The 23,818-nt window shown below is 47.0% G+C and overlaps 1 protein-coding gene across 1 annotated transcript in view; it reads right to left on the bottom strand.

Annotated features, from left to right (window-relative positions):
* The window catches only part of XPO7 (exportin 7), a gene marked incomplete at its 5' end in the record, with an annotated part of 75,098 nt that overhangs the window by 5,991 nt on the left and 45,289 nt on the right, over positions 1-23,818 (bottom strand). The window contains 10 exons of the mRNA XM_056508615.1: positions 1,136-1,234; positions 3,108-3,268; positions 5,673-5,811; positions 8,146-8,360; positions 10,600-10,682; positions 14,169-14,276; positions 16,566-16,654; positions 19,078-19,184; positions 20,960-21,068; positions 22,823-22,886. Of these exons, the coding sequence (XP_056364590.1) occupies positions 1,136-1,234; positions 3,108-3,268; positions 5,673-5,811; positions 8,146-8,360; positions 10,600-10,682; positions 14,169-14,276; positions 16,566-16,654; positions 19,078-19,184; positions 20,960-21,068; positions 22,823-22,886 (1,174 nt within the window). The remainder of the gene's footprint in view (positions 1-1,135; positions 1,235-3,107; positions 3,269-5,672; positions 5,812-8,145; positions 8,361-10,599; positions 10,683-14,168; positions 14,277-16,565; positions 16,655-19,077; positions 19,185-20,959; positions 21,069-22,822; positions 22,887-23,818) is intronic.

Raw genomic sequence — 23,818 nt, 5'->3', positions numbered from 1 at the left:
ATTCCATCCCAAGGATCATCCCAAGGACCATTCCATCCCAAGGATCATCCCAAGGATGATTCCATCCCAAGGATCATTCCCAAGGATCATTCCATCCCAAGGATCATTCCCAAGGATCATTCCACCCACTGGATCATTCCAAGGATCATTCCACCCAGTGGATCATCCCAAGGACCATCCCAAGGACCATTCCATCCCAAGGATCATCCCAAGGACCATTCCATCCACTGGATCATCCCAAGGACCATCCCAAGGACCATTCCATCCCAAGGACCATCCCAAGGACCATTCCATCCCAAGGACCATCCCAAGGATCATTCCCAAGGATCATTCCATCCCAAGGATCATCCCAAGGACCATTCCCAAGGATGATTCCCAAGGATCATTCCATCCCAAGGATGATTCCCAAGGACCATTCCACCCCAAGGACCATCCCAAGGACCATCCCAAGGATCATTCCCAAGGACCATTCCATCCCAAGGACCATTCCATCCCAAAGACCATCCCAAGGATCATTCCATCCCAAGGATGATTCCCAAGGACCATTCCATCCACTGGATCATTCCCAAGGACCATTCCATCCCAAGGACCATCCCAAGGACCATTCCATCCCAAGGACCATCCCAAGGATCATTCCATCCCAAGGACCATCCCAAGGATCATCCCAAGGATCATTCCACCCACTGGATCATCCCAAGGATCATCCCCAAGGACCGTTCCACCCCAAGGACCATCCCAAGGACCATTCCATCCCAAGGACGATTCCCAAGGACCATTCCATCCCAAGGATGATTCCCAAGGACCATTCCATCCCAAGGACCATTCCATCCATTGGATCATCCCAAGGACCATCCCAAGGACCATTCCATCCCAAGGATGATTCCCAAGGACCATTCCATCCCAAGGATGATTCCCAAGGATCATTCCATCCCAAGGATGATTCCCAAGGATCATTCCATGCACTGGATCATTCCCAAGGACCATTCCATCCCAAGGATCATTCCCAAGGACCATTCCACCCCAAGGACCATTCCCAAGGACCACCCCAAGGACCATCCCAAGGACCATCCCACCCCAAGGACCACCCCAAGGACCATCCCGGGGCGACCCCGCGGTCCCGGAGCCGCTCCCGCACCTTCTCGTTGAGCAGGATGAGGCCGAGCAGGGGCCGGCTCATGGACCACTGGTTCCGGCAGTCCTCGAAGATGATGATGTTCAGCACCGTGGAGAGCATCTGCGGGCACCAAGGGGTTAAAGGGCACGGCCCCTCACCCCAGATCCCAGATCCCAAATCCCAAATCCTGTGGATTGCAGCCCATGGATGCCAATCCCACGGATCCCAGCCCAGCCCAAATCCAATCCCAAATCCAATCCCAAATTCCATCCCATTCCCACAGACCCCATGCATCCCATCACAAATTCCATCCCATCCCAAACCCCAATCCCATGGATCCCTGGGATCCCATCCCAACCCCATAAATTCCATGGATCCCATCCCATCCCATCCCATCCCATCCCATCCCATCCCATCCCATCCCATCCCATCCCATCCCATCCCAAATCCCAAATCCCAAATCTCATCCCAATCCCATGGATCCCTTGGATCCCAGCCCATGGATCCCATCCCATCCCAAATCCTATCCCAAATCCCAAATCCCAAATCTCATCCCAATCCCATTGATCCCATGGATCCCAGCTCAGCACCAATCCAATCCCAAATTCTGTCCCATCCCCACAGATCCCATCACAAATTCCACCCCATCCCAAATCCCAATCTCATGGATTCCATCCCACCCCATAAATCCCCCAAATCCTATAAATCCCATCCCATAAATCCCCTCTTGTCCCAAATCCCAATCCCATGGATCCCATCAATCCCAAATTTTTTTGCCCTCCCCAGGTATCTTTTCCCCTCCCCAGATATTTTTTGGTGTCCCCATGTATTTTTCCCCTCCCCAGTTATTTTTTGGTCTCCCCTGGTATTTTTTGGAGCCCCCCCTATACTGCTTTCTCCTCCCCAGGTATTTTTCAGTCTCCCCAGGTATTTTTCAGTCTCCCCATCTATTTTTTCCCCTCCCCAGGTATATTTTCCCCTTCCCAGGTGTACTTTTTACCCTCCCCAGGTTATTTTTTTGTCTCCCCAGGTATTTTTTCCCCTCCCCATGTATTTTTCCCCTCCCCAGGTATTTTTTGGTCTCCCCAGCTATTTTTTGGAACCTCCCCTGTATTTCTTTCCCCTCCCCAGATATTTTTCCCCTCCCCAGATATTTTTCCCCTCCCCAGGTATTTTTCCCTTCCCAGGTGAATTTTTTCCCCTCCCTAGGTATTTTTTGGTCTCCCCTGCTATTTTTTGGACCCCCCCTGTATTGCTTTCCCCTCCCCAGGTATTTTTCAGTCTCCTCATGTATTTTTTCCCTTCTCCAGGTATTTTTTGGTCTCCCCAGGTATTTTTTTGAGCCCCCCCTATATTGCTTTCCCCTCCCTAGGTAGTTTTTAGTCTCCCCAGGTATTTTTACCCTCCCCAGATATTTTTCCCCTCCCCATGTATTTTTTCCCCTCCCCAGGTATTTTTTCCCCTCCCCAGGTATTTTTTCCCTTCTCAGGTAGAATTTTTTCCCCTTCCCAGGTGAATTTTTTCCCCTCCCCAGGTATTTTTCCCCTCCCCAGGTATTTTTTCCCCTCCCCAGGTATTTTTTCCCTTCTCAGTTAGAATTTTTTCCCCTTGCCAGGTGAATTTTTTCCCCTCCCCATGTATTTTTCCCCTCCCCATGTATTTTTTCCCCTCCCCATGTATTTTTCCCCTCCCCATGTATTTTTCCCCTCCCCATGTATTTTTTTCCCTTCCCAGGTGAATTTTTTCCCCTCCCCAGGTATTTTTTCCCCTCCCCAGGTATTTTTTCCCTTCTCAGGTAGAATTTTTTCCCCTTCCCAGGTGAATTTTTTCCCCTCCCCAGGCATTTTTTTCCCTCCCCACATATTTTTTGTCTCCCCATGTATTTTTCCCCTCCCCATGTATTTTTTCCCCTCCCCATGTATTTTTCCCCTCCCCATGTATTTTTTCCCCTCCCCATGTATTTCTCCCCTCCCCAGGTGTGTCTGGGCCCCACCTGCTGGATCATCTCGGGGTGCTGCTGCATGATGTGCAGGAACCGGTCGCTCTCCTGCGCCAGCGGCGTCGATCTCTTCTTGGTGCTGCGCGAGAGCTGCTTGAACAGGTAGGTGACGATGTGGTCCAGGCAGGAGCAGCACCCCGTGCACACCATGGTGTCTGAGGGGTAAAAATGGGAAAAAAATAGTATATATGGGGTTAAAATGGGGAAATGGGGTTAAAATGGGGTTAAAATGGGGGAAATTGGGTTAAAATGGGGTTTGGAACAGGTGGGTGACGATGTGGTCCAGGCAGGAGCAGCAGCCCGTGCACACCATGGTGTCTGTGGGGTAAAAATGGGGTTAAAATGGGGTTAAAATGGGATAAAAATGGGGTTAAAATGGGGTTAAAATGGGGGAAATTGAGTTAAAATGGGGTTTGGAACAGGTGGGTGACGATGTGGTCCAGGCAGGAGCAGCAGCCTGTGCACACCATGGTGTCTGAGGGGTAAAAATGGGAAAAAAATAGTATATATGGGGTTAAAATGGGGTTAAAATGGGATAAAAATGGGGTTAAAATGGGGGAAATTGGGTTAAAATGGGGTTTGGAACAGGTGGGTGACGATGTGGTCCAGGCAGGAGCAGCACCCTGTGCACACCATGGTGTCTGAAATGGGCAAAAACGGGGTAAAAATGGGGGAAATGGGGTTAAAATGGGGTTTGGAACAGGTGGGTGACGATGTGGTCCAGGTAGGAGCAGCAGCCCGTGCACACCATGGTGTCTGAGGGGTAAAAATGGGGTAAAAATGGGATAAAAATGGGAAAATATGGGATAAAAATGGGGTTAAAATGGGGGAAAAATATGGGATAAAAATGGGGTTAAAATGGGGGAAAAATGGGAAAATATGGGATAAAAATGGGGTTAAAATGGGGGAAATGGGGTTAAAATGGGGTTTGGAACAGGTAGGTGACGATGTGGTCCAGGCAGGAGCAGCACCCCGTGCACACCATGGAAAATGGGAATTCCCAAATCCTGAATTCCTGGATTCCCTAATTCCGAATTCGAAATTCCAGAATTCTCAAATCCCCAAATTCTGAAATCCCAAAATCCTGGATTCCCAAATCCCAAATTCCTGAATTCCTAAAATCCCGAAATCCCGAATTCCCAAATTCCTGAATCCCAAATCCCCAAATCCCCAAATTCCCAAATCCTTAATTCCAAATCCCAGATTCCTGAATTCCCAAATCCCAATTCCCAAATCCTGAATTCCGAATTCCGAATTCCAAATTCCTGAATCTCAAATTCCCAAATCCTGAATCCCAGATTCCCGAATTCCCGAATTCCAGATCCCCAATTCCCAGATTCCTGAATCCCAAATTCCTGAATTCTGAAATCCCAAATCCTGAACTCAAAAATTCTCAAATCCCGAATCCCAAATTCCCAAACCCCGAATTCCCAAATCCCGAATTCCCAAATCCCAAATCCCGAATTCCAAACCCCGAATCCCAAACCCCGAATTCCCGAATCCCAAATCCCAATTCCCGAATCCCACACCCCAAATTCCTGAACTCCCAAACCCCAATTCCCAAATCCCAGAATCCCAAACCCCGAATCCCAAATTCCCAAACCCCGAATCCCAAATCCCTGAATTCCTGAATTCCCGAATCCCGAATTCCCAAATCCCAATTCCCAAATCCCGAATCCCAATCCCAATTCCCGAATCCCAGATCCCAATTCCCGAATCCCAAACCCCGAATTCCCAAATCCCAAATCACAATTCCCAATTCCCGAATCCCAAACCCCAAATTCCTGAATTCCCAAACCCTGAATCCCAAATCCCAATTCCCAAATCCCAATTCCCAAATCCTGAATCCCAATTCCCGAATCCTTAATTTCGAATTCCCAATTCCCAAATCCCAAACCCCAAACCCCGAATCCCAAACCCCGATCCCGAATCCCAAATCCCGAATTCCCAAATCCCAATTCCCGAATCCCGAATCCCAAACCCCGAATCCCAGAATCCCGAAATTCCCGAATCCCAGAATCCCAATTCCCGAATCCCAAATCCCAAATTCCAATTCCCGAATCCCAATTCCCAAATCCCAATTCCCGAATCCCAAATCCCAAATCCCAAATCCTAGAATCCCGAATTCCCAAATCCCAAGTCCTGAATCCCAGAATCCCAATTCCCAAATCCCGAATCCCAAATCCCAAACCCCAAATTCCCAATTCCCAAATCCCAAACTCCCAATTCCCAAACCCCAAACCCCAAATTCCCAAATCCTGATCCCAATTCCCGAATCCCAAATCCCAAACCCCAAATTCCCAATTCCCAAATCCCAAACCCCAAATTCCCGAATTCCCAAATCCCAAACCCCGAATCCCAGAATCCCGATTCCCGAATCCCAAATCCCAAACCCCAAATTCCCGAATTCCCAAACCCCAAATTCCCAAATCCCAAACTCCCAAATCCCAAATTCCCGAATCCCAATTCCCGAATCCCAAACCCCAAACTCCCAAACCCCGAATCCCAAACCCCAATTCCCGAACCCCAAGCCCCGGCCCCGCCCCGCTCCCGCCGTACCGAGCGCGGTGAGCCCCTCGGAGATGGAGGACAGGATGTACATGATCACGTGCGGCTCCAGGCTGGCGATGAAGTTCATGTGGTCCTGGGTCAGCACTTCCAGCAGGGAATAGTAGGATTGGCTCAGTTTGGGATAATCCTGCGGAAAACCCGGAAAATCCACTCCTGAAAATCCTCTGGAACCTCTGGTGGCATCCCCTGTGTCCATCCCTGGGAAAATCCTCTCCCAGTTCCAATTCCAATTCCAATGCCGATTCCAATTCCAATTCCGATTCCAATTCCAATTCCAACTCCAATTCCAATTCCAATTCCAATTCCAATTCCACCAATTCCAATTCCAATTCCAATTCCAATTCCGATTCCGATTCCACCAATTCCAATTCCAATTCCAATTCCACCAATTCCAATTCCACCAATTCCAATTCCAATTCCACCAATTCCAACTCCAATTCCACCAATTCCAATTCCACCAATTCCAATTCCAATTCCAATTCCAATAATTCCAATTCCAATTCCAATTCCAATTCCACCAATTCCAATTCCAATTCCAATTCCAATTCCACCAATTCCAATTCCAATTCCAATTCCAATTCCACCAATTCCAATTCCAATTCCAATTCCAATTCCACCAATTCCAATTCCAACTCCAATTCCAATTCCAATTCCAATTCCAATTCCACCAATTCCAATTCCACCTCCCTTCAGTCATCCTAGGCTGAACATTCCTAAAATTCTCCTGGAATTTTCTCACCCCTCTTCCCAAAATTCCTTTTTCCTTCTCTCTCATTCCACATTTCCCATTTTCCTTCTCTCCCATTCCAACAGATTTCTCCTTTTTCCATTCCAACCCAGAATCTGGCAATTGGGATGGGAATTCAAATCCATTCCCTCACAAAATTTTGGGAATTATTTATGTAGTTTCCTCTTCTCCTGTCCAACACATTTCATGATCCCATGAATTCCAAAGTGGATGGGATTTCAAATCATTCCAACCTAAAATCTGGGAATGGGGATTCCTCTGATCCCAGGGATGCTCCCGGTCCCTGAAATGCTCCTGATCCCTGGAACCCCAGGGACACCCCCAGTCCCAGTGACACCCCAATTCCAGGACACCCCAATCCTGTGACACCCCAATCCTGTGACACCCCAATCCCAGGACACCCCAATCCCAGAGGACACCCCAATCCCAGGACACCCCAATCCCAGGACACCCCCAATCCTGTGACACCCCCAATCCTGTGACACCCCAATCCCAGTGACACCCCAATCCTGTGACACCCCAATCCTGTGACACCCCCAATCCCAGGACACCCCAATCCTGTGACACCCCAATCCCTGTGACACCCCCAATCCCAGTGACACCCCAATCCCAGTGACACCCCAATGTCTGTGACACCCCAATCCCAGTGACACCCCAATCCCAGTGACACCCCCAGTCCCAGTGACACCCCAATCCCAGAGGACACCCCAATCCCAGTGACACCCCCAATCCCAGTGACACCCCAATCCTGTGACACCCCCAATCCTGTGACACCCCAATCCCAGGACACCCCAATCCTGTGACACCTCCAATCCCAGGACACCCCAATCCTGTGACACCCCAATCCCAGGACACCCCAATCCCAGAGGACACCCCAATCCTGTAACACCCCAATCCCAGGACACCCCAATCCCTGAGGACACCCCAGTCCCAGGACACCCCAATCCCAGGACACCCCAATTCCAGGATACCCCAATCCCAGTGACACCCCAATCCCTGTGACACCCCAATCCTGTGACACCCCAATCCCAGGGACTCTCCCTATCCTGAAATGCTCTCAGTCCCTGACATGCTCCTGATCTTTGGGACTTCTCCTGATCCCTGGAACCCCAGTGACACCCCAATCCTGTGACACCCCAATCCTGTGACACCCCAATCCCAGAGGACACCCCAGCCCCATGTCTGTGACACCCCAGTCCCTGTCTCTGACCAGCAGGTCGCTGTGGGGGATGGACAGCAGCAGCTTGATGAAGGTCTGCAGCGCGTTGTGGGACATTCCCAATGTCTGTGACACCCCAATGTCTGTGACACCCCAATCCCTGTGACACCCCAATGTCTGTAACACCCCAATCCCTGAGGACACCCCAGCCCCATGTCTGACCAGCAGGTCGCTGTGGGGGATGGACAGCAGCAGCTTGATGAAGGTCTGCAGCGCGTTGTGGGACATTCCCAATGTCTGTGACACCCCAACCCCAGTGACACCCCAATCCCAGTGACACCCCAATCCCAGGACACCCCAGTCCCTGAGGGCTCTCTCTGACCAGCAGGTCGCTGTGGGGGATGGACAGCAGCAGCTTGATGAAGGTCTGCAGCGCGCTGTGGGACATTCCCAATGTCTGTGACACCCCAATGTCTGTGACACCCCAATCCCAGAGGACACCCCAATCCCAGGACACCCCAGTCCCTGAGGACACCCCAGTCCCAGTCTCTGACCAGCAGGTCGCTGTGGGGGATGGACAGCAGCAGCTTGATGAAGGTCTGCAGCGCGTTGTCCAGCGCGTCGTCGCCGTACAGCCGGAAGACGCCGAAGTTGACGTAGCTGCCGCTCAGCGCCGCCTTCAGCATGGAGAAGCAGATGGAGATTCCCTTCAGCTTCAGCGCGTACACCTGGTCCTTGGGCACCTCCCCCAGCGTCAGGATGCGATTCCCTGCGGGAATTCCCGGTTGGGGTCACCGTGCCGGGGGATCCAAACCGCCCCAGGACTGAAAATCCATCCCAGCCAAAATCTGGGAATTATTTATGTTGTTCATCTCCAATTGTCATAGTTGGAATCACCGTGCCAGGGCCTCCAAACCACCCCAGGACTGAAAATAATTTCCATCCAAAATCTGGGAATTATTTACACTGTTCCTCTCTAGCCCTCATGGTTGGGGTCACCGTGCCGGGGGATCCAAACCACCCCAGGACTGAAAATCCATCCCAGCCAAAATCTGGGAATTATTTATGTTGTTTATCTCCAATTGTCATGGTTGGAATCACCGTGCCAGGGGATCCAAACTGCCCCAGGACTGAAAATCCATCCCAACCAAAATCTGGGAATTATTTATGTTGTTCATCTCCAGCCCTCATGGTTGGAATCACAGTGCCGGGGCCTCCAAACCACCCAGGGCTCAAAATTCATTCCCATCCAAAATTTGGGAATTATTTATGTTGTTCATCTCCAACCCTCGTGGTTGGAATCACCGTGCCAGGGCTTCCAAACTGCCCCAGGGGGTAAAGTCCATTCCCAGCCAAAATCTGGGAACTTGGATGAGATACAAAATCCATTCCAACACATTTCATGATCCCATGAATTCCAAACTGGATGGGATTTCAAATCCATTCCCATGAAAAATCTGGGAAATGGGATAGGAAGTGAATGGGATTTCAAATCTGTTCCCATCCAAAATCTGGGAACTGGGATGGGATTTAAAATCCATTCTGACCCAAAATTTGGGAATTATTTCTGCCTTTCCTCTCCAGCTCTCAACCACAGGAGGTGAGAACTAGATGGGATTCAAACCCATTCCAATCCAAAATCTGGGAATGGGGATGGGATTTCAAATCCATTCCAAGCCAAACCATTCTGTGATTTGAATTCCAAACTGGATGGGATTTCAAGCCCATTACAACCCAAAATGTCAGAATTTTTCCATGGATGAATCCTGGATGTTTCCAGGACAAATCAAGATGTTTCCAGGATTTACCCATGGATGAATCCAGGGCTTTTCAGGATTTTTCCAGGATTTATCCACGGATGTTTCCAGGATTTTTATCCATGGATGAATCCAGGATGTTTCCAGAATGTTTCCAGGATTTATCCAAGGATGAATCCAGGATGTTTCCAGGATTTATCCATGGACAAATCCAGGATTTTTCCAGAATGTATCAAAGGATGTTTCCAGGATTTATCCACAGATGAATCCAGGATGTTTTCAGGACATTTCCAGGATTTACCCATGGATGAATCCAGGATGCTTCCAGGATTTATCCAAGGATGTTTCCAGGATGAATCCATGGATGTTTCCAGGATTTTTCCCAGATGTTTCCAGGATTTATCCATGGATGTTTCCAGAATGTTTCCAGGATTTATCAAACATGGATGTTTCCAGGATTTTTCCCAGGTGTTTCCAGGATTTATCCATGGATGTTTCCAGGATTTATCCAAGGATATTTCCAGAATGTTTCCAGGATTTATCCATGGATGTTTCCAGGATTTTTCCCAGATGTTTCCAGGATTTATCCATGGATGTTTCCAGGATTTTTCCCAGATGTTTCCAGGATGAATCCATGGATGTTTCCAGGATTTATCCACAGATGAATCCAGGATTTATCCATGGATGTTTCCAGGATTTTTCCCAGATGAATCCAGGATTTATCCATAGATGTTTCCAGGATTTTTCCCAGATGTTTCCAGGATTTATCCATGGATGTTTCCAGGATTTATCCATGGATGTTTCCAGAATGTTTCCAGGATTTATCCAAGGATGAATCCATGGATGTTTCCAGGATTTATCCACAGATGAATCCAGGATTTATCCATGGATGTTTCCAGGATTTATCCATGGATGTTTCCAGAATGTTTCCAGGATTTATCCATGGATGTTTCCAGGATTTTTCCCAGATGAATCCAGGATTTATCCAAGGATATTTCCAGAATGTTTCCAGGATTTATCCATGGATGTTTCCAGGGTTTTTCCCAGATGTTTCCAGGATTTATCCATGGATGTTTCCAGGATTTTTCCCAGATGTTTCCAGGATGAATCCATGGATGTTTCCAGGATTTTTCCCAGATGTTTCCAGGATTTATCCATGGATGTTTCCAGGATTTTTCCCATGGATGTTTCCAGGATTTATCCATGGATGTTTCCATGGTTTTTCCAGGGTTTTTCCCCAGGCTCCCTCACCGTAGGTGGTGATCATCTTGCTGGTCTCCCGGAAGAGCAGGATCCCGTTGGGAGAGGAGACATCGAACTGCAGCCGCTGGGACCTGGGAACAGGGAATGCTGAGAGCCAGGGGATGGGGAATGGGAATAATGGGGGAAATGGGAATAATGGGGGAAATGGGAAATAATGGGGGAAATGGGAAATAATGGGGGGAAATGGGAAATAATGGGGGAAAATGGGAAATAATGGGGGAAAATGGGAAATAATGGGGGAAATAATGGGGGAAATGGGAAATAATGGGGGAAAATGGGAAATAATGGGGGGAAATGGGAATAATGCGGGAAATAATGGGGGAAATAATAATGGGGGAAAATGGGAAATAATGGGGGAAAATGGGAAATAATGGGGGAAAATGGGAAATAATGGGAAAATGGGAAATAATGGGGGGAAATGGGAAATAATAATGGGGGGAAATGGGAAATAATGGGGAAAATGGGAAATAATGGGGGAAATGGGAAATAATGGGGGGAAATGGGAATAATGGGGGGAAATGGGAAATAATGGGGGAAATGGGAAATAATGGGGGAAAATGGGAATAATGGGGGGAAAATGGGAAATAATGGGGGAAATGGGAATAATGGGGGAAAATGGGAAATAATAATGGGGGAAAATGGGAATAATTGGGGGGAAATGGGAAATAATGGGGGGAAAATGGGAATAATGGGGGGAAATGGGAAATAATAATGGGGGGAAATGGGAAATAATAATGGGGGAAAATGGGAATAATGGGAAATAATGGGGGGAAATGGGAAATAATGGGGGAAAATGGGAATAATGGGGGAAAATGGGAAATAATAATGGGGGAAAATGGGAAATAATAATGGGGGAGAAATGGGAAATAATGGGGGGAAATGGGAATAATGGGGGTAAAAATGGGAAATAATGGGAGGGAATGGGAAAAAATGGGGGAAAATGGGAAATATGGGGGAAATGGGAAATAATGGGGGAAAATGGGAAATAATAATGGGGGAAAAATGGGAAATAATGGGGAAAATGGGAAATAATAATGGGGGAAAAATGGGAAATAATGGGGGAAAATGGGAATGGGGGAAAATGGGAAATAATGGGGGGTTGGGGGGAAAAATGGGAAATAATGGGGGAAAATGGGAAATAATGGGGGGAAATGGGAAATAATGGGGGAAAAATGGGAAATAATGGGGGAAAATGGGAAATAATGGGGGAAAATGGGAAATAATGGGGGAAATGGGAAATAATGGGGGAAATGGGAAATAATGGGGGAAAATACGGAAAATAATGGGGGGAAACGGGAATAATGGGGAAAATGGGAAATAATGGGGGGGAAATGGGAATAATGGGGGAAAATGGGAAATAATAAAGGGGGAAAATGGGAATAATGGGGGAAATGGGGAAATAAATGGGGGAAAATGGGAAATAATGGGGGAAAATGGGAAATAATGGGGGAAAATGGGAAATAATGGGGGGAAAATGGGAATAATGGGGGAAATGGGAAAGAATGGGGGAAAATGGGAAAGAATGGAGGGAAATGGGAAATAATGGGGGAAATGGGAAATAATGGGGGAATGGGAAATAATGGGGGAAAATGGGAAATAATGGGGGAAAAATGGGAAATAAATGGGGGGGAAATGGGAATAATGGGGGGAATGGGAAATAATGGGGGAAAATGGGAAATAATAATGGGGAAATGGGAAATAATGAATGGGAAATAATGAATGGGAAATAATGGGGGGAAAATGGGAAATAATGGGGGGTTTGGGGGGAAAAATGGGAAATAATGGGGAAAAATGGGAAATAATGGGGGGAAATATGGGAAATAATGGGGGAAATGGGAATAATGGGGGAAATGGGAAATAATGGGGGAAATGGGAAATAATGGGGGAAAATGGGAAATAATGGGGGAAAATGGGAAATAATGGGGGAAATGGGAAATAATGGGGGAAATGGGAAATAATGGGGGAAATGGGAAATAATGGGGGAAATGGGGAATAATGGGGGGAAATGGGAAATAATGGGGGAAAATGGGAAATAATGGGGGAAATAATGGGGGGAAATGGGAAATAATGGGGGAAAATGGGAAATAATGGGGGGTTTGGGGGGAAAAATGGGAAAAAAATGGGGGGTTTGGGGGAAAAATGGGGATTTTGGGGCAAGAAGCACAAAGAATGATCCCAGGTGCAGAATTCCAGGAAATCCCAGATTTTTGGGAATTCCTACCTGTTGTAAATGGAATTTTAGACAGAAAAAAACTGGGATTTAGGAGGGAAAAATACGGATTTAGGGAGAAAAAAATGGGAAAAAATAGGAATTTGGGGGAAAAAAATGGGAATTTTGGGGCAACAAGCACAAACAAGGATCCCACCCATTCCAAGTCACAGAATTCTATGAGATCCTGGATTTTTGGCAATTCTTACTTCTTGTTTAAGGGGGAAAAAATGGGATTTAGGGAGGAAAAAATGGATTTGGGGGAGAAAAAAAGGGGATTTGGTGGGAGAAAAGTGGAAAAAAATGGTGAATTTGGGGGGCAAAAATGGGGGGGAAAAAGGGATTTATGGAGGAAAAAAATGGGATTTAGGGAGAAAAAAATGGGAAAAAAATAGGAATTTGGGGGAAAAAATGGGGATTTTGGGGCAGGAACCACAAAGAATGATCCCAGGTGCAGAATTCCAGGAAATCCCAGATTTTTGGGAATTCCCTACCTGTTGTTAATGGAATTTAAGACAGAAAAAAAATGGGAGAGAAAAAATGGGAAAAAAAATGGGAATTTGGGGGAAAAAATGGGGATTTTGGGGCAACAAGCACAAACAATGATCCCACCCATTCCAAGTCACAGAATTCCATGAGATCCTGGATTTTTGGCAATTCTTACTTTTTGTACATGGAGTTTAAGGGGCAAAAAATGGGATTTAGGGAGGAAAAAATGGATTTAGGGGAGAAAAAAAGGGGATTTAGGGGGAGAAAAGTGGAAAAAAGGAGGGGATTTGGGGGGCAAAAATGGGGGGAAAAAAGGGATTTATGGAGGAAAAAAATGGGATTTAGGGAGAAAAAAATGGGAAAAAAATAGGAATTTGGGGGAAAAAATGGGGATTTTGGGGCAGGAACCACAAAGAATGATCCCAGGTGCAGAATTCCAGGAAATGCCAGATTTTTGGGAATTCCCTACCTGTTGTACATGGAATTTTAGACAGGAAAAAAATGGGATTTAGAAGGGAAAAATATGGATTTAGGGAGGAAAAAAATGGGGTTTTTGGTTGGAAAAATGGGGATTTTGGGGCAAGAAGCACAAAGAATGATCCCAGGTGCAGAATTCCAGGAAATTCCAGATTTTTGGGAATTCCCTACCTGTTGTTAATAGAATTTAAGACAGGAAAAAAATTGGATTTTGGAGGGAAAAAATAGATTTATGGGAGGAAAAAATGGGAAAAAAATGGGAAAAAAAATGGGAAAAAAATGGGAATTTGGTTGGAAAAATGGGGATTTTGGGTCAAGAAGCACAAAGAATGATCCCAGGTGCAGAATTCCAGGAAATGCCAGATTTTTGGGAATTCCCCACCTGTTGTGGACCAGCTCAGCCATGAGTTTGAGGACGGGCGTGGTGCAGGCGGGGTCGTGGTACCAGAGCTCGATGGCTCTCTGCAGGATGGGCATGTACGAGGGGTAACTGCAGCAGAAATTAAGGAATTCCCACTTTTCCAGCCCAAAAATTCCATGGGAATGGAAGATCCCACGTGTGAAGAAAAGAAGGGGAGTTTTTAGGGTGAAATTTGGGTTTTTAGGGTGAAATTTGGGGTTTTTAGGGTGAAATTTGGGTGGTTTTTTTTGGGATTATCACGTTGTTTTGATCCCAGGAAAAAATAAGAGTGGTGGTAAAAATGAGGTTGAAATGAAGGATTTAAGGGAAATTCTGATTTTTAAAGGAAATTCCTTTTTTTTTAAAGGGAAATCAGAACCCAAAAAGGTTTTTTTTTTAGAGAGAAAAATTCCGATTTTTAAAGGAAATCCCAATTTTTTGAAGGCAAAACCCGAGTTTGTGGGAATGAAATTCTAAATCTTATAAAGCCAAGGGGAATTGCCAGTAAGGAATTCCCAGGAAAATGGGATTTCTGGAGGTGTTCCCTGGGGGTTTTTGGGATTTCTGGAGGATTTTTGGGATTTCTGGAGGGGTTCTCTGAGGATTTTTGGGATTTCTGGAGAATTTTTGGGATTTCTGGAGGGGTTCCCTGAGGATTTTTGGGATTTCTGGAGAATTTTTGGGATTTCTGGAGGGGTTCTCTGAGGATTTTTGGGATTTCTGGAGAATTTTTGGGATTTCTGGAGGGGTTCCCTGGGGATTTTTGGGATTTCTGGAGGTGCTCTCTGAAGATTTTTGGGATTTCTGGAGGTGTTCCCTGGGGATTTTTGGGATTTCTGGAGTTATTCCCTGATAAGGATTTTTGGGATTTCTGGAGGTGTTATCTGAGGATTTTTGGGATTTCTGGAGTTGGTCCCTGGGGATTTCTGGAGGTATTCCTGGGGGTTTTTGGGATTTCTTGAGGATTTTGGGATTTCTGGAGGTGTTCCCTTGGGATTTTGGGATTTTTGGAGTTGTTCCCTGGGGGTTTTTGGGATTTCTGGAGGTGCTCTCTGAAGATTTTTGGGATTTCTGGAGGTGTTCCCTGGGGATTTTTGGAGTTGTTCTCCAGGGGTTTTTGGGATTTCTAGAGGATTTTTGGGATCTCTGGAGTTGTTCCCTGGAGGTTTTTGGGATTTCTGGAGGGGTTCCCTTGGGATTTTTAGGATTTCTGGGATTTCTGGAGGGGTTCCCTGAGGATTTTTGGAAGTGTTCTCTGGGGATCTCTGGAGGTGCTCCCTGGGGATTTTGGGAATTTCTGGAGGATTTTGGGGATTTCTGGAGGTGTTCCCTGAGGATTTCTGGAGTTGTTCCCTGGGGTTTTTGGGATTTCTGGAGATGTTCCCTGGGGATTTTGGGATTTCTGGAGAATTTTTGGGATTTCTGGAAGTGTTACCTGAGGATTTCTGGAGATGTTCCCTGGGGATTTTTGGGATTTCTGGAGAATTTTTGGGATTTCTGGAAGTGTTACCTGAGGATTTCTGGAGATGTTCCCTGGGGATTTTTGGGATTTCTGGAGAATTTTTGGGATTTCTGGAAGTGTTACCTGAGGATTTTTGGGATTTCTGGAGGTTTTTGGGATTTCAAGAGGTGTTCCCTGAGGATTTTTGGGATTTCTGGAGGTTTTTGGGATTTCAAGAGGTGTTCCCTGAGGATTTTTGGGATTTCTGGAGGTGTTCCCTAAGGATTTTTGGGATCTCTGGAGTTGAGTCGTTCCCTGGGGATTTCTGGAGTTGTTCCCGGGGTTTTTTGGGATCTCTGGAGTTGTCCCCGGGGTTTTTGGGATTTCCAGAGTTGTTCCCCGGGTTTTTGGGATTTTTGGGATTTCCAGAGTTGTTCCCGGGGTTTTTGGGATTTCTAGAGGATTTTTGGGATTTCCAGAGTTGTTCCCCGGGTTTTTGGGATTTCTAGAGGATTTTTGGGATTTCCAGAGTTGTTCCCCGGGTTTTTGGGATTTCTAGAGGATTTTTGGGATTTCCAGAGTTGTCCCCGGGGTTTTTGGGATTTCCAGAGTTGTTCCCCAGGTTTTTGGGATTCCTAGAGGATTTTTGGGATTTCCAGAGTTGTTCCCGGGGGTTTTTGGGATCTCTGGAGTTGTCCCCGGGGTTTTTGGGATTTCCAGAGTTGTTCCCCGGGTTTTTGGGATTTCTAGAGGATTTTTGGGATTTCCAGAGTTGTTCCCCGGGGTTTTTGGGATTTTTGGGATTTTCAGAGTTGTCCCCGGGGTTTTTGGGATTTCCAGAGTTGTTCCCCGGGTTTTTGGGATTCCGAGAGGATTTTTGGGATCTCTGGAGTTGTCCCCCGGGTTTTGGGATTTCCGGAGCTCTGGATTCAGGATACATCCACTCGAAGAGCATCATGAAGCTGCTCTTGGCGTTGAAGGCGAAGGCGATGCCGCGCAGGTCCCGCACCAGCCCCACCAGCGTGCGCTGCAACGGAAACCGGATCAGCGGGAGTCAATAACCGGGATAACCGGGATCAGCGGGGATAACCGGGATAACCGGGATAACCGGGAATCAATAACCGGGATCAGCGGGAGTCAATAACCGGGATAACCGGGGATAGCCGGGAATCAATAACCGGGATCAGCGGGGATAGCCGGGATAACTGGGAATCAATAACCGGGATAACCGGGAATAACCGGGAATAACCGGGATCAGCGGGGACAGCTGGGATAGCCGGGAATAACCGTGATCAGCGGGGATAACCGGGATCAGCAGGGATAACCGGGAATAACCGGGGATAACCGGGGTAACCGGGGAGAACCGGGATAACCGGGAATAACCGGGATCAGCGGGGATAGCCGGGGATAACCGGGAATAACTGGGATCAGCGGGGACAGCCGGGATAGCCGGGAATAACCGGGATCAGCGGGGACAGCCGGGGATAACCGGGAATAACCAGGGGTAACCGGGGAGAACTGGGGATAACCGGGAATAACCGGGATCAGCGGGGATAGCCGGGAATAACCGGGGATAACCGGGAATAACCGGGGATAACCAGGGATAGCCGGGAATAACTGGGATCAGCGGGGATAGCCGGGGATAACCGGGAATAACCAGGAATAACCGGGAATAACCGGGAATAACCGGGGATAACCGGGGATAGCCGGGAATAACAGGGATCAGCGGGGATAGCCGGGATAACCGGGGATAGCCGGGGATAACCAGGATCAGGGGGAATAGCCGGGAATAACTGGGGATAACCGGGAATAACAGGGAATCACCAGGAATCAATAACCGGGATCAGCGGGGATAGCCGGGAATAACCGGGGATAGCCGGGAATAACCGGGAATAACCGGGATCAGCGGGGATAGCCGGGATAACCGGGAATAACCGGGGATAACCGGGATCAGCGGGGATAACCGGGAATAACCAGTGATAACCGGGGATAACCGGGAACAACCGCCAATAACCGGGAATCAGCGGGGATAACCGGGGATAACCGGGAATCAATAACCAGGAATCAGCGGGAATAACGGGGAATAACCGGGAATCAATACTCGGGAATCAGCGGGGATAACTGGGAATGGAAACAGGATAACTGGGAATAACGGGATAACCGGGGAATCACTGGGAATCAGCGGGAATAACGGGAATCAGCGGGAATGGGAACAGGATAACCGGGAATAACGGGATAACCGGGAATCAGCAGTTAGCCGGGAATCAGCGGGAATAACCAGATAACCGGGAATAATGGGATAACCGGGAACAACGGCATAACCAGGAATGGGATAACTGGGAATAACCGGGAATAATGGGAATGGAATAAACAGGAATAACAGGGAATAACAGGATAACCAGGAATGGGATAACCGGGAATAACGGGAATAATGGGATAACCCAGAATAACGGGATAACCGGGAATGGGAACAGGACAACCAGGAACGGGATAACCAGGAACAGGAACCACCGGGAATGGGAACAAATGGGAACAACCAGAAATGGAACAGGAATGGGAATGGGAACAGCGGGAAATGGGAACGAGAACAAACAGGAATAACCGGGAACAACCGGGAATGGGAACAGGAGCAACCGGGAACGGGAATAACCGGGAATGGGAACAACCAGGAATGGGAACAACCAGGAATAAACAGGAATGGGAATGAACGGGAACAGGAAGAACCAGGAACAGCAGGGAGCGGGAAGAGCCGGGAATGGGAATGGGAAGAGGAACGGGAATGGGAACAGCGGGAATGGGAACAAATGAGAAGGAGAACAAACAGGAATAACCAGGAATAACCAGGAATGGGAACAACCAGGAATAACCAGGAATAGGAATGGGAACAACCAAGAACAGGAACAGGAATGGGAATGAACAGGAACAGGAACAGCAAGGAATGGGAAGAACCGGGAATGGGAATGGGAACAACCAGGAACAGGAATAGGAACAGGAACAGGAACAGGAACAGGAACAGGAACAGGAACAGGAACAGTCAGGAATTGGAACAGGAACACAATATCAAATGTAAAACACAATAAAACACAAGAAAAAAACAGCAAAATTCAGGCATCCCCATTCCAGAGCACAACAGATCCCAAATCCCACTAACCTGATCCCAAGGGATTCAGGAATCTCAATTCCCATTAAACTGATCCCAAGGGATTCAGGAACCCAAATCCCCACTAACCTGATCCCAAGGGATTCAGGAACCTCAATCCCCACTAAACTCATCCCAAGGGATTCAGGAACCTCAATCCCCACTAAACTGATCCAAAGGGATTCAGGAATCTCAATTCCCATTAAACTGATCCCAAGGGATTCAGGAACCCCCAATTCCCTCTGAAGCCCCAAATCCTGTGGAAAAGACCCTGGAAAAGTGGGCAAAGCAGGAATTCCCTCCTGGCTGACCTTGGCCTCCTGCTCGTTGAAGGAGTTGGTGCTGAACATCTGAGCCACGGTCTCGAAGGCAGCGGTGAGGGGCAGCATGAACTGCTCGTACTGATCCTCGTCCTCCCCTGGAAAACACCATGGAAAAACATGGAAAATCCATGGAAAAAACCCACAGGAACTGCTTGTACTGATCTCATCCTCCCCTGGAAAACACCATGGAAAAAACATGGAAAATCCATGGGAAAAACCTCACAGGAACTGCTTGTATTGATCTCATCCTCTCCTGGAAAATATAATGGAAAAAACATGGAAAAAACATGGAAAACAACCCACAGGAACTGCTCCTACTGATCCTCACCCTGCCCTGGAAAACACCATGGAAAAAACATGGAAAATCCATGGAAAAAACCTCACAGGAACTGCTTGTATTGATCTCATCCTCTCCTGGAAAATATCATGGAAAAAACATGGGAATTCCATGGAAAAAACCTCACAGGAACTGCTTGTACTGATCTCATCCTTCCCTGGGAAACATCATGGAAAAAACATGGAAAATCCATGGAAAAAAACCTCACAGGAACTGCTCCTACTGATCCTCACCCTACCCTGGAAAACACCATGGAAAAAAAATGGGAATTCCACAGGAGTTCCATGGGAAATACCCCAGGACCTGCTCAGACTGATCCTCACCCTCCCCTGGAAAACATCATGGTAAAAAAAAGGGAATTCCATGGAAAAAACCCCACAGGAACTGCTCCTACTGATCCTCACCCTTCCCTGGAAAATATCATGGAAAAAAAATGGGAATTCCATGGGAGTTCCATGGGAAACACCCCAGGAACTGCTCAGACTGATCCTCACCCTCCCCTGGAAAATATCATGGAAAAAAAATGGGAATTCTATGGAAAAACATCCCAGGAACTGCTCAGACTGATCCTCGTCCTCCCCTGGAAAACATCATGGAAAAAACATGGAAAATCCATGGAAAAAACCTCACAGGAACTGCTCCTACTGATCCTCACCCTCCCCTGGAAAATATCATGGAAAAAAAAAGGGAATTCCATGGAAAACAACCCACAGGAACTGCTTGTACTGATCTCATCCTTCCCTGGAAAACATCATGGAAAAAACATGGAAAATCCATGGAAAAAACCTCACAGGAACTGCTCCTACTGATCCTCACCCTCCCCTGGAAAATATCATGGAAAAAAAAATGGGAACTCTATGGAAAAAAACACCAAGAACTGCTCATACTGATCCTCATCCTCCTCTGGAAAACATCATGGAAAAAACATGGGAAAAACCCACAGGAACTGCTTGTACTGATCTCATCCTCTCCTGGAAAAAATCATGGAAAAAACATGGAAAATCCATGGGAATTCCATGGGAAACACCCCAGGAACTGCTCAGACTGATCCTCGTCCTCCCCTGGAAAATATAATGGAAAAAAAATGGAAAAAACCCACAGGAACTGCTTGTACTGATCTCATCCTCCCCTGGAAAATATCATGGAAAAAACATGGAAAAAACATGGAAAAAAACCCACAGGAACTGCTTGTACTGATCCTCATCCTCCCCTGGAAAAAACTGATCCCCAATTTTGGGATGGGAAAATTTATCCCCAAATCTTGGTGGGAAGGAAAAAACTGATCCCAAATTGAAATGGGAAAATTGATCCCAAATCTTTTTATTCCATCCTCAAACCTTGGGTGGGGTGGGAAAAACCGATCCCAAATTTTAGGCTGGAAAATCGTCTCCCCCATTTTTATTCTCAGCGTCAAACCCAGTTCCTATTTTCCTTCTCCCACCCAAAGCTATTTCCTGGTGAAGCTCCACCCCCCAAATCCCAGATCCTGGGTCCCAAAACGTTGGAATTTTGCTGGAATTCCAGGGAAATCACCTAAATCCACCATGAGGAGGCGGCCCAGGGCCGTGTAGAAGGTGGTGCGGCAGCGCATGTCCGTCAGGTTGGACTGGTTGTTGATGCCCAGGAAGGAAAAGTGCTCGCTCTGGAAAAGGGAAAATCAGCCCTGAAATCCAGGAATTCCAGGAAAATATCCTGGGAATTCCTGGAAAATATCCTGGGAATTCCAGGCAAACATTCCCTAATTCCTCATGTCCGTCAGGTTGGACTGGTTGTTGATGCCCAGGAAGGAAAAGTGCTCGCTCTGGAAAAGGGAAAATCAGCCCTGAAATCCAGGAATTCATGGAAAACATCCTGGGAATTCCTGGAAAACATCCTGGGAATTCCAGGCAAACATTCCCTAATTCCTCATGTCCGTCAGGTTTGACTGGTTGTTGATGCCCAGGAAGGAAAAGTGCTCGCTCTGGAAAAGGGAAAATCAGCCCTGAAATCCAGGAATTCAAGGAAAACATCCCTGAACTCAAGGAATGCCTGGAAATCATCCTGGGAACTCAAGGAATTCCTGGAAAATATCCTGGGAATTCCAGGCAAACATTCCCTAATTCCTCATGTCCGTCAGGTTGGACTGGTTGTTGATGCCCAGGAAGGAAAAGTGCTCGCTCTGGAAAAGGGAAAATCAGCCCTGAAATCCAGGAATTCATGGAAAACATCCTGGGAATGCCTGGAAAAACTCCCTGAGAATTCCAGGAATTCCTGGAAAACATCCCTGACCTCAAGGAATTCCTGGAAAACCTCTTGGGAATGCCTGGAAATCATCCTGGGAACTCCAGGAATTCATGGAAATCATCCTGGGAAGTTGAGGAATTCCTGGAAAATATCCTGGGAATGCCTGGGAAACCTCCTGAGAATTCCAGGAATTCCTGGAAAACATCCTGGGAATGCCTGGGAAACTTCCTGAGAATTCCAGGAATTCCTGGAAAACTTCCCTGAACTCAAGGAATTCCTGGAAAACCTCTTGGGAGTGCTTGGAAATCATCCTGGGAAGTCGAGGAATTCCTGGAAAACTTCCTGGAATTGCCTGGGAAACCTCCTGAGAATTCCAGGAATTCCTGGAAAACATCCTGGGAACTCCAGAAATGCCTGGAAATCATCCTGGGAAGTCGAGGAATTCCTGGAAAATATCCTGGGAGTGCCTGGGAAACCTCTCTGAATTCCAGGAATTCCTGGAAAACATCCCTGAACTCAAGAAATTCCTGGAAAACTTCTTAGGAATGCCTGGAAATCATCCTGGGAACTCCAGGAATTCATGGAAAACATCCTGGAATTCCCTGGCAAACATTCCCTAACTCCAGGAATGCCTGGAAATAATCCCTGAACTCCAGGAATTCCTGGAAAACACGCTGGGAATCCCAGAACATCCTGGGAATGCATGGAAACCTCCTTGAATTCCAGGAATTCCTGGAAAATATCCTGGAATTGCCTGGAAAAAATCCTGGAATTGCTTGGAAAACCTCCCTGAATTCCAGGAATTCCTGGAAAATATCCTGGGAATGCCTGGAAATCATCCTGAAACTAGAAGAATTTCTTCTCATTCCCTCTGGAATTGCCTTGGGAACACCTCAGGATGAAATCCCAACCTCAAATCCCAATTTTCCCCAATCCCAGGCTGCTCCAAAAACGGGAATTCCTTGGGAATTCCCCAGAGAGCAAAAATCAGGAACCGGGGAGCGCCACCAAACCCAACCCCTCAAAAAACCCAAAAATCCCAACAAAAAAACCCCCAAAATCTCCTTTTGCAGAGGCTCCTCCAGCAGTTTGGAAATTTGGGAAGAAGATGGAATTCCAAAGGGATTTTTTTTTGGGAATTTTTGTTGGGAATGAAGGGGGGGAGGGGCTCACCGTGTGGTTGTTGAGCATGAACTGCACGGCGCTGAGCTTCACCAGCTTCCGCACGCTGCTGTAGGTGCAGGGCGTCAAGGAAGCACCAGAATTCCCAAAATTCCTGGGAAAATAATTCTGGGAATGGGCTGGAAAAATGGGATTGGGTCTGGAGAACTCAGGAAATTGGGGATTTTTGGTTTTTTAAAAGATAAAACAAATTGTGCAAATCTCGGCTTGGGGAGAAGCTCGGTGATCACTGGGGAAAAACTGCAGGTCTGGAACATCTGGAATTCCTGGAAATTCTGGAATTCCTGGAGAAATAATTCTAGGAATGGGCTGGAAAAATGGGATTGGGCCTGGAGAACTCGGGAAATTGGGGATTTTTGGTTTTTTTTTTCAAGGATAAGATGAATTGTGCAAATCTCGGCTTGGGGAGACGCTCAGTGACCACTGGGGAAAAATCTGGGTCTGGAATTTCTGGAATTCCTGGAAATTCTGGAATTCCTGGGAAAATAATTCTGGGAATGGGCTGGAAAAATGGGATTGGGTCTGGAGAACTCGGGAAATTGGGGATTTTTGGTTTTTTCAAGGATAAAACAAATTATGGAAATCTCAGCTTGGGGAGACGCTCGGTGACCACTGGGGAAAATCTGGGTCTGAAACATCTGGAAATTCTGGAATTCCTGGGAAAATAATTCTGGGAATGGGATGGAAAAATGGGATTGGGTCTGGAGAACTCAGGAAATTGGGGATTTTTGGTTTTTTTCAAGGATAAGATGAATTATGCAAATCTCAGCTTGGGGAGATGCTCAGTGACCACTGGGGAAAAATCTGGGTCTGGAATTCCTGGATATTCTGGAATTCCTGGAAAAATAATTCTGGGAATGGGCTAGAAAAATGGGATTGGGTCTGGAGAACTCAGGAAATTGGGGATTTTTGTTTTTTTTCAAGGATAACCCAAATTATGCAAATCTCGTCTTGGGGAGACGCTCGGTGATCACTGGGGAAAAATTG

Source organism: Oenanthe melanoleuca, chromosome 22, assembly GCF_029582105.1.
Source record: "Oenanthe melanoleuca isolate GR-GAL-2019-014 chromosome 22, OMel1.0, whole genome shotgun sequence".
In the NCBI taxonomy this organism is placed as follows: domain Eukaryota; kingdom Metazoa; phylum Chordata; class Aves; order Passeriformes; family Muscicapidae; genus Oenanthe; species Oenanthe melanoleuca.
The sequence above is the reverse complement of the archived record's forward strand: the minus strand, read 5'-3'. Positions and strand labels throughout refer to the sequence as shown.